The sequence below is a fragment of the Meleagris gallopavo genome, chromosome 3 (assembly GCF_905368555.1).
Source record: "Meleagris gallopavo chromosome 3, MGAL_WU_HG_1.1, whole genome shotgun sequence".
Classification (NCBI taxonomy): Eukaryota; Metazoa; Chordata; class Aves; order Galliformes; family Phasianidae; genus Meleagris; species Meleagris gallopavo.
The window spans coordinates 26,092,084-26,102,974 of NC_139406.1; the positions used below are offsets into that span (position 1 = coordinate 26,092,084).

Here is a 10,891-nt window from a genome sequence, read left to right on the forward strand (position 1 = left end):
TTAACCGCGCCCGGTGCGGCGCTCCTTCGGGGCGGGGCGGCCCAGCCCAGCAGCGCTGCCGCAGCCGAGAGGTGGTGGGGACCGCGCGGCACGGCTGGGTCTGTGGCAGCGTTCCGCGTGGTGTTCGCTGCCCCGTGGCGCCCAGGTGAGACCGGCGCACGAGGGGGCGGCACAAGCGGGCGCGGGGTCCGCGCGTCCCACTGGAACGAGGGCGGTGCTCCGCTGCGGCCGTAAGGATGCCGGGCCGGTGCTGAGCGGGGTTGTGAGCCCGTCTCGTGCGGAGGTGAACGTATGAAAGAGTTTATTGTTTTAAATGAGGGAGATTAATCATCCTTTATGAATTTTAATACATTTCCTTTATTCGGTCGTTTTTAATGTGCCGCTTTCAGTTTTCTCTCACCCGGTTCTTTCTCGACTCTTTCCAAATGCATCCCTTTCGTAATTCTGTTGCAGAACGGGGTGCTTTCCGTTTCGTCGTAGTACCTCCGTGCGATCGGTCTTTTGTGATGAGTGGGAGGAGGAAGGCTTTGTCACTCGGGTTTTCCTGGAAGGGGCATCCCCTGATAGAGCTAGCTTTGCACGTAGACACTGCTGAAAATGATAGGAGATGATTCATTCTGTATGTACAGTTCTGTCATTGTGTCGGTACCAGTCTAGTGATACATTTACAGAAAGCATAGAAGGGAGCATCTTGTTTACTTATGCATTTATTTCGAGTAGGTTGGGGTAATGGATTAGAAAAAGGGATAAGCGAGGGACAGGAGCGCTGTTATTTCTGGGAACTCGTGTTTGGTCACCTTCACGCTGCGGGAGGCACAGATAGAAGTGCTGTTACGGTTACGAGGAGGAGCTTCAGGAAGAGGAGATGATGAGTAAGAGGTTTCCTGGAACTCGTGTTTCTAGCGTATGACAGCTAGAGAGGAGCTGCGGGGACCGGCCAGAGCCATCACACAGGAGGAGCGGCAGCGGGAGGAACAGTCAGAGCCCCCACAAGTGCCTCTCTCCGGCAGTAAGGCAGGTGCTGCTGGACAACAGAAGCAGTGGTGAGGTGGGGATTGTCTCAGGAGGTGGGCAAGTGCTCAGCCATGTAAACAGCGGCCAGAGTTCTAAAAGCTATAGTGTGGCAGATTTTTTTTTTTTTTTTTTTTTTTTTAGTATTTGTGACAGTGTCTTCTATGTAGGGAGTTTCTATCAATGTTAATGATGCTAGCTTTAAAGATGAGACTGTTCTGATGCTAACTTTAAAGATGAGACTGTTCTAATGCATTTATAGCAAATTATTTTAAAATATAATTCTAGGTTCAAGCATACATGGCTCCCGGTGTCTCAAATGAGAAGAAAACAGAAGATGAACAGTCTTCAAGGTGAGATTTAGAAATTTCTTTTCATGTCCAAGTTCACTCTTACCTTCCTTCCCAAACTATAAAATTCATTACACAGCTGTTTAATGGAAGATGAAATGTTATAGGAATACTGATTGTAACATCAAGTATCTACAAAGAGAGCTTTTCTGGAAAACCATTTTCATTTACCATAGCAGTGAATTTTTCAGGCATAGATGATGCTGTGATGGCTTTTAATCCGGTGAGTTGTTGAAATGCTGACTTTGGTTGCTGCCTGTAGCTTGACTTGCAGCCTGAAGAGACAGCACAAAAATTTCCATCTGTTTGTCTCATCCTTTAACTCATTTTAGTAAAGCCATATGTGTGTGTTTAGCCCTCAGATATTCATGTTCTCATGAAACCCCCAGAATTATAGGTGCCTTGAGCGGTGTGAGGGAATAAATTGTCTGCTCCATTGAGCTCAAGATTTTTATCAGGCAAACTTTGCCTTAACTGTAAATGCAGGGCATTGGCTCCATGTGCAGATAGCAATATGCTTACTTTTATTGCCCATTACTCCAGGGTCCAAGTCTGCAATTAGATTTGGATAGGCAGATAACAAGCACAAGTCAGTTACAGCATTTAAATGCAGTGAGACTGTGGGGCGAGGAGTGCTGCTGAAGGATAGGAGATGAAAGAGGTGGAATGCAGACACAGCTGAGGAAGGAAGCTGTAGTTGGGCCGGGCAGGAAGACAGCAGTGCTGGCACAAACCACTTGAGTTTCACAGCCTTTTAATAGAAGTCTCGCCTTTTTCTGGTTTATTTCCTGGAGAGAAGCTTTTACTGCTGGTATTCTCATAAAGAGGGAAATGTATTTTACATGTCTGAGAACGAACTGCAAAGTGATCTCAGGTTATATCCTCTAATAGCCGTTTCTATAAGGATCAGCCCAGCCAGCTATTTGTTCTGCATTAGCGGCCCATTTGGTATTGGCAGAGAGTCCCACGGAACCGCTCCGAGAAGGCAGCCTGGGAATTCTGCTTGAGGGAGCTGGCAGTCTCCTGGGTGGTGTGCACTGTACTGAAGTGCCATAACTTGCTCTTTCTCCTGGTCTCACCATACCAAACTACTTTCCTTAGGCCAGGGATGAGCTGGGTGAAAGGAGAAGAGCTGCTCACCATGTCAGACTGCTCTTTCAGTTACTGAAAAGCATTAAGCAGTGGTGGGTAGAGGCAAAAAGAGTGGGTTGGGGTGCCTTATGTTGGTTGTAAGAGCTGCTCATAAACTGATGGTAACATTAGAGAAGGACTTTCAAGAATAAGTGACAAAGTACTGGGTTTTTAACTACGTTCTTTGCTTTTTAAGAAACAATTCAATGAACTTACTATGGGCGTGTAGGCAATTTTAGACTTCTTAAGGTAACAATAGATCCTGCAAAGAATTGGTAGATAAAGATGTAGGTCCAACAGGAAAGTACCACCCTTCTGGAGAGGCATTAGAAGACAGACAGGATAACCAAAAACATCTAACGTCTAAATAACACAAACACGTTCAGGCTTCAGAGTTTTTCCTGGCAAGTCTTTATTTTCTTTTATTTATTTATTTTTCCTCATAAACTCCAGAGAAACTCTTTCATTTGTCCCCTCTGACAAACTAGTCCAAATTTGCTGAGCCACGCTGTGTCTGCAGTAAGCATTCATTAAGCTGTTAAGTCATCTTCTTTTGTCTGGAAGATACTTTATTCTTTATTTCATCTCTCAAAAACTGCTTTGAAATACTGATTGGTATTTTACTTCAGCTTGTTATTATTGACTCATATTTCCTACCTGTTTCAGCTGAGCAGTAAACATGGAGTACAGAGAGAAGGAAGATGTTTTATGAGTCATTTAGCTTGCTTAGTTCACCACCAAATTTTTCATGAAGGCGGTCCCACATGCTAACTAGTTCAGTTTTCTCTCATTGCTTTGGTATTTCCTGGTTTTCCAAAAAGTTGTCTTTTTTAGGTGTATCACTTCCTTACAAGAAGCAATTTAAGAGGAAATTCTTACTTCTTCCTCTCCTTCCCTCTCTTCTTGCACTGTATTTCTCTTCCTTTTTTTTTTTTTTTTTTTTTTTTTTTTAATTTCTTTCTTTGCTTCATATTTTCATTTACTTCTTTCCTGGACTATTCAGCTTCTCTGCACTCTCTTTACTGATTTCAGGACATAGGTTATTTTCTCCTGGCTGGGTGACAGAGTAAACAGTGAGGCAAATTGCCAAAAATTGTGTTTGGGCCTGTCTGTAAAGCCCAACTCTTCCCACCTGTCCCAGGTAGCTAGGAGGGTCTTTCAAAACACAAGATCAAGTTTGCTTTTCAGCTTTGCTGTATACTGTCTGTGTACTAAAGTGGTCTATTGAATATCCCCTGGTCAGAGCTCCCATTGCTCTGCTCACCTCAAAGCCCCACCCTGGGTAACAGCTTTGATATTGTTCAAGGTAAAGGTTGCACTGTTGTAAATGTTTTCCACTGCCTGTGCTTTTCTTCAGCACTTGCATCCTGTGCAATGAATGGAATGCTTACTATCAGGTGTGATTTATTACATGATGGAAGAAGATTATAAAATTTAGGATTTCCCTAACATAATTTGTGTGGAACCAAGATCAGGTAGTGTAGGCATGCTTAGATGTGGCATTTCCCAACTTTTACTGCTTGACTTTGCAAAATTAGGATCTGTTTGATGTAAATTTTTTAATGTATTTTATATGTTCCACCATGCTGCTGTCCTGACAGAGAAAATTCTATCCATCTGTGCAACCCTCACCTGGAAAAAATGAAAGAAGACATCCTCTACCATTTTGCTCTTGGGACCGGTACCCATGATTTTCCGTCACTGTTTGGAGATGTAAAGGTAAGAAGTTGCATTTCATTCAGCAAGCTTAAAGCTTTTCTGCAGAAGGTAAAAGTAGAGCTGTCTTCTAAATAAGATTAAACAAGGCACCATATTGCCAGTTGAGGGAGGAATGGAAAGGGGATAAAACTTGCAGGGTTTTTTTTTTTTTTTTTAATTATCCATATCAGTTATAATAGTTTCTGACTGTCTCTTTTCAGGAAGTAAAAAGACAAATATTGCAGTCTCTATTTAGATAGAGAAATCCATTTTTGAGGCCTTGAAGTCAAAATCTGTATTTTACTAGTTTAATTAGGTTGAAGGCCTTTCAGTGCTGTATTGAATTTTTTTGGGGTGTATTTTTTCTTAATGGCTTTTTAGAATGACTGAGAGAAGAACCACGTCTATGAGTAGCTTTGTGTTAAGGTGCCAGCATACTCTTGTTTACCTCTGCAAGAGTCATCCAATCAATTTTTGTTTTGTTGAATGCTATCCGCACCAGTTTGTGTGTGTAGGAGGAAGTCCTTCACGGATGAAAGCTTTTATTGCCTACATAGCTGAAGAACTTGGACTTGGGAGCCCTGGTGGTGACTACCCCAACATCTGTGCGGGAACTGACCGTTACGCCATGTACAAAGTGGGACCTGTTCTGTCAGTCAGTGTAAGTGACCTTTAGGAAACAGAATGTAAAAATGTCCATCCAGATACTACACATACGTCAGATATTGAACATGATTCAGTGACGCTGTTCAAAGTAGAAAATATGAAGCATATTTGTTTTAAACGCTTTTGATGGAGTCCAGTTTTTATGTGTTTTCATCCATGATCAGAGTAGTCCTGTTGGTTATTTAAGAGTTTCTGTTTATCCCTTTCTTGTAAAAGGGCTTGTCCCCAAGACACTGATTCTTTTCTTGCCTTCTTTTCCCTCAGTGTGACTCTGAGGTGTTGCAAAGCCTTCAAATGTTCTTAGCAGAATCACTGCTGTCTCATCCTTGTTTTTCATCCTGAATAATGGAATCACATGATATATGTGGGATATTGGAAAAAATGCATCTATTGTATATTCCTACAGTGGTATTTTCAAGTGTGCTAACATAGCTGACGATGGGCATTGCATGAGAGTTATGCCACCAACTTGTGTATGCATTCTAAAAATTCACACCTTTAATTTGTAGATGCAATTACACGCTTGAATTGCAATAACATAGCTGTAATATCATTCTCACCCTTTCCCTTGACATCATCATGCAAGCTGAAGTGGACTCGCATTTGAACTTTGTGACTAAATAAACAATGGTTGTGTTTTGAAAAATTTAGCAATTAGTCACTAGCATTTCAAGTCAGTAAAAAGAGGCTTTTTTCCCATGTTTAAGAAAAAATCCGTGGTGAATTAAACTTGTAAGCATCAGAAAGGATACTGATTATACTTTCAAGAGCATAAATATTTTATAAGTCAAGATTATTAGAAATACCGAACTTCATCTGTAGTCCACAGATTCAACGGTAGTCCTTATGTTTACTGTTCAAAAGTTTTTCAGTAGGCCCATGCGTGTTTTTTGATGGTGAGTTGAATGGCATTTGGAAAAAAGTATCAAGAAGGAGATAATGCCTAGCTCCTTCCATGTATATTTTTCATTGTCTGTGTGAATGTCGAACATGAATTTCTGCTTTCATTTCAGCACGGTATGGGCATTCCTTCTATTTCAATCATGTTGCACGAGCTGATCAAAATGTTGTATCATGCCAAGTGTTCCAACATAACCATTATTCGCATTGGCACCTCGGGTGGAATAGGTATTTCCCCTCTTGATTTCCTTTTTTCTTCAAACCAAAGCATTTGGCATCTCTGTTGGAGAGCAAAGTATTTCTCTCCAAGTGATTGGTGTTCAGAACAGATTTCCACAGCAGATTGTCTGAGTGCATTTAATCATATCATGGAATCACAGAGCAGCTTGGGTTGGAAGGGACCTCAAAGTTCACCCAGCCCCATGCCACCCACCAGCTCAGCTGCCCAGAGCCCCATCCATACTGGCCTTGAGTGCCTCCAGGGATGGGGCACCACAGCTTCTATGGGCAGCTGTGCCAGCGCTTCACCGCCCACTGAGTAAAAAATTTTCCCTTAACATTTTTCCTCTTTTAGTTTAAAACCATGGTATTTCTTTTGTTTCCTGGGTCCTAATGTCCTTTCATTTCAAAACAATAAATAATTTTACAAGAAAAGGAGGTATCTGACCCTCTAGATAGATAAAATGCACTTAAGAAATCTGACAGAGGGAGAAGGACATTCCTTACTGTATAAAACAGCAAAAATAAAAAAGAATATATGATGAAAAAGTCAATATTTCATTTTTTTTCCAAACATATTTGCAATAATAAACTGATGTGGTGAGGCATTCACACACAAAAAATAGCTCTTTGTGATTTCAGGGGTAAAATTATCACTTTTAAAAGAAACAGGATTGGGTGAAGATGTGTGTTTTTGTCTGTGGAAACTAAGCATTATCTGTATCTGTTATTGAAACTGCATCTGTTTCTTTCCACTGCAGGTCTGGAGCCAGGCTCAGTGGTTATAACCAGGCAGTCTGTAGATGCCACCTTCAAACCTCAGTTTGAACAGGTTGTTCTGGGAAAAACTATAATTCGCAGCACAGATCTGGATGAAGAGCTGGCTAAAGAGCTGCTACAGTGCAGTAAAGAAATCAATCAGTTCAATACTGTCATTGGAAACACTATGTGCACTTTGGATTTCTATGAAGGTATGGCTGCTACAGACTAGCAGAAGTATGGATTGACACACAGACATCAGGTGCTTCTCTGGTCTCTAAATCTGTTAACAAAATCTTTCAAATCTCATGAGAATGGGTTGAAGACAGCAACTAATGCTGCTTTCTCAAGCAGTTACTGGGTGTGTGACTAAGGGTTCAGTGTGCAGGGGGACGCACGCTCTTCATAGTCTTCAAGATGGGTCAGAAGCAGACAGTGTCAGCTTGTGCATCTCTTCAGACCAATCGCAGAGACAAGCTGCACTGAAAAAAGGAGTCAGGAATGTTTTCGATACAGACAGCAGGAACTGAAAAGAGGCTTAAGGGCGTGAATTTCAGAATACGCCTCCTGAAAACAAATAGATAGTAAAGTACTGTGTCATTTAATTATGCTGTATGTAATGTGCTGCCAGTTTACCTGTAGGTGTTAATCTCAAATAATCTGAATACATTTTAATTTCCAAAGAATGGTACTGCACAGAATTGAGGGGTTTAGAAGGGACCTTTGGAGCTCACCTAGTCTAACCCCCCGACAAAGCAGGTTCCCTACAGGAAAGTGTCCAGGTGGGTTTTGAATATCTCAAGAGAAGGATACTCCACAACATCTCTGGGTAGATTGTTCCATAGCTCTGTCACCCCCATAGTAAAGGAGTTCTTGCTCAAGTTCAGATGGAACTTTCTGGGTTCCAGTTTGTGTCCTTTGTCCCTTATTCTGTTGCTGGGCACTGCTGAAAAGTCCAGGCTGAACAGTCCCAGCTCTCTCAGCTGCAAAATTCAGACACGTGCCCCATGTGTGGAAAACCACTTGATGTACTTTTCTCTTTATGAGTTTGAAAGTTTAAGCTGGAGAAAACCAGTAAAGTTATTGTGAGTCACATTATAAAAAATGCAAGTAATACGAAGTAATACGTAGAAGCTCTAGCAGTAACTGAGAGTCTCTTTGTCTTATTTGTCTTTGGGGATGGGGGAAAATGTTAGTAAAATCTAGACACTGTGTATGGGAAATTGCAATAAATGGGTATTTTAGAAATTTAACTTCGTTTACGACTTCATCAGTATTTCTATAAAATGGCTTTGCAGGACAGGGCAGGTTGGATGGTGCAATCTGCTTGTACAGTGAAGAAGAAAAACTCCAATATTTGAAGGAAGCTTATGATTCTGGTGTCAGAAACATTGAGATGGAATCTTCGGTCTTTGCTGCCATGTGCAATCTCAGCGGTGTCAGAGGTAAACTAGCTTAAAGTTGCTTTATTCAAATAACAGAATGTTTTCTTCAGTGCAGGAGAATTCAGGTAAAAATTATCAGTGGGGTACTGACATATCTTCTGCATAATATACCATCTGCATGAAACAGCTCTGGTTGTAGAACTGTTACTATGATTGCTTGATTTGAGTCACATATATTCAAAATTTATGCAAACTTCTTCTCATAGTTCTTGTATACTTCATTCCGGTCAACTGCTATTCCACCATTGGCAAGCACATAAGTCATAAAAGTACCTAATTAGCCTGTAGCACTGATTTGTTTTCCTCAGCTAGATTTTGAAGTTTGCTGGAAGCAACTGGTTAATTTAAACAACCAGATGATTTTAAAATGTATAGTGCTGTATGTCTACACTTTTATATAGATTTGAAAGCAGATTTTGTGTAGACTTATGGCTGTAATTCTTAAACAGTTACAGTTTTTTTGGCAGCATCATAAATCTTTCCTAATTATAAAGTGAGATTTTAATATTTTTTTTTACACAAGCTAACTAATTTTCAGTAAATTACAGGAAAAAAGAATAAGCAATTATAGTGTTCTTACGTTTGTTCAAATGTTTATGATTTTAGACCGATTGAGTAACAGAGTGCCATACCTAACTAGTATGTCTTTTCATTTCTAGCTGCTGTAGTGTGTGTCACTCTCCTGAATCGACTTGAAGGGGACCAGATCAGCAGTTCACACGATGTACTTGTGGAGTATCAGCAGAGACCACAGAAATTAGTGGGATATTTTATTAAGAAAAGTCTTGGGAAAGTATGACATGTCCGTCTTTGGTTTTTAGAAGCAGAAGGCTTTTGCACAGCAGAAGTCGTGGTTACAACCTCTGTGCATTAAAGGTTCTTTTCCTCAGAATAGCTTTCAGCATTCCATGTATATGTGGAAGTTAATCATTTATGTCAGTGTGGTTTGGGAACTGAATGTGCTAATGTGCTTCAGTTAAGATTAGTTTAGTTATTGTTGGTAGGATTTAAGATTTCCTTTTCTGAGTAGAAGTTGTGAAGGAGAAGCTTGCTGTGATGTATGAAAAAGCTTAATTTATCCCTGCTGCTAAAGAAAAAGTAGGAAGAAAACAAAGTACTTTTTTTGGAAAGTACTTGCAAACCACCAAATTAAAATTAATTTAAGAATGGTAATACCTTCCTTGTTGTTTTTTAAAAATATATAAAGTTATATAAATTATAACAGCTGCCTTTGTTTCACTTTGTAAAGAAAACTTAGAGTGAATGCACTTTGTTTTTTCCAGACATTGACAAATAAACTATTATTTTCATGTGGTAATATTTCAGTAAATTGCAAAGTGTGAGACTGGATTTCCTCAGACTTAAGGATTTGACACTGAGCTGTTAAATATCTGTACTTGCTAGATACCGATCCAACAAAGTCATTTGTATCTCATTTAAACTACACCATTGGGTGAATACCCAGGGAACACTTTTACTGTAGTCATTTTGCATGGAAGAACACAAAATCTTTTGCTGAATTGTTGCTCCTGCTGCCTGAAGACAAAGTCAAAGGCATTCAGGAGATGCATAACATCTTCACAGGACTCCATGATGCAGTTCATTTTCTTCCTCCCACTTTGTTTCTTTTTACATTTTTTTCAACTCCATGTCTTCAGGACTTAACACTCAGTCTTGCAGTTTTTTCCAGTTCTGAAAAACTGGAGAATAACTATTGACTGCACATGCCACCGAAAATGTCTGCATATTTTTTCTGCTGTCATTAGCCTAGTTTGTTTTAGTGCAGGTTGTTTTTGTTTTTCATTTTATTTTTAAAATCATAGTCATTTCTTTGCTGCTGCACTTGGTCTGTGATCAACTAAAGAAGAATGTGTTTCTCTCTCTCTCTACTGCAATGAATAGCCCCATCCTAGTAGGAGTCACAGATCAAGAGACTCAGGCCCGGAACAGTTGTACCTGATATCAACATGAGACTGATAGCCAACAGGTACCATAAAGGAAAGTTGAAAAGAACTTTGAAGAGAGAGTTCAAGGGAGCATATAAACAGGAGGGGGAATGGCTGTTTACATGGGAGGATAGTGATAGGACAAGGGGGAATGGTTTTAAACTGAGATGGGGAAGGTTTAGGTTAGATATTAGAAGGAAGTTTTTCACACAGAGGGTGGTGATGCACTGGAACAGGTTGCCCAAGGAGGCTGTGATGCCCCATCGCTGGAGGCGTTCAAGGCCAGGCTGGATGTGGCTCTGGGCAGCCTGGTCTGGTGGTTGGATGACCCTGCACATAGCAGGGGGGTTGAAACTAAATGATCATTGTGATCCATTTCAACACAGACTATTCTATGATTCTATGATCCTATGATTCTATAATTTAGCTAACGTAGGTTTTATTTTGATTACAATAGTCTACAACCCTATGAGAGTATGAGAGATCAGAAAGGGACTGATGCAGCAGTAGGCATGTTCACTGAGACAAAAACTGGAAGAATTTGATCAATTCATTAAAAATGGGAGGGAGGGCTCTTGCAGATTGGAAACTGCAAACGACTAATGTCCTTAATTTTTATAACTTTTTAACTGAGGACATATTGGGAATGGATAGTGGAAAAGATGAAAACATTGACATTGTTTTCTTTTTAATCCAAACATGATTTAAATACCTTTGATTTATTTATTCTCCTTATTCTAAAAATGCACTTTCTCATGTTATGTTC

General features: G+C 40.3%; 1 protein-coding gene across 7 annotated transcripts; it reads left to right on the forward strand.

Moving 5' to 3' along the window:
- The first annotated feature begins 11 nt into the window (after positions 1-11).
- UPP1 (uridine phosphorylase 1) lies at positions 12-9,509 on the forward strand. 7 transcript variants are annotated; one of them, XM_085220479.1, is made up of 8 exons: positions 12-145; positions 1,300-1,364; positions 4,094-4,211; positions 4,693-4,851; positions 5,870-5,984; positions 6,737-6,946; positions 8,033-8,179; positions 8,839-9,509. In XM_085220479.1, exons 2-8 carry the CDS (start codon positions 1,312-1,314, stop codon positions 8,976-8,978), a joined length of 942 nt encoding a protein of 313 aa, XP_085076605.1. In that variant the 5' UTR covers positions 12-145; positions 1,300-1,311; the 3' UTR covers positions 8,979-9,509. The 7 variants fall into 7 exon arrangements, with proteins under 7 accessions (XP_085076605.1, XP_010706838.1, XP_010706839.1 ...); XM_010708536.4 differs by having other exon boundaries at positions 29-289; XM_010708537.4 differs by having other exon boundaries at positions 29-283.
- Positions 9,510-10,891: the final 1,382 nt, after the last annotated feature.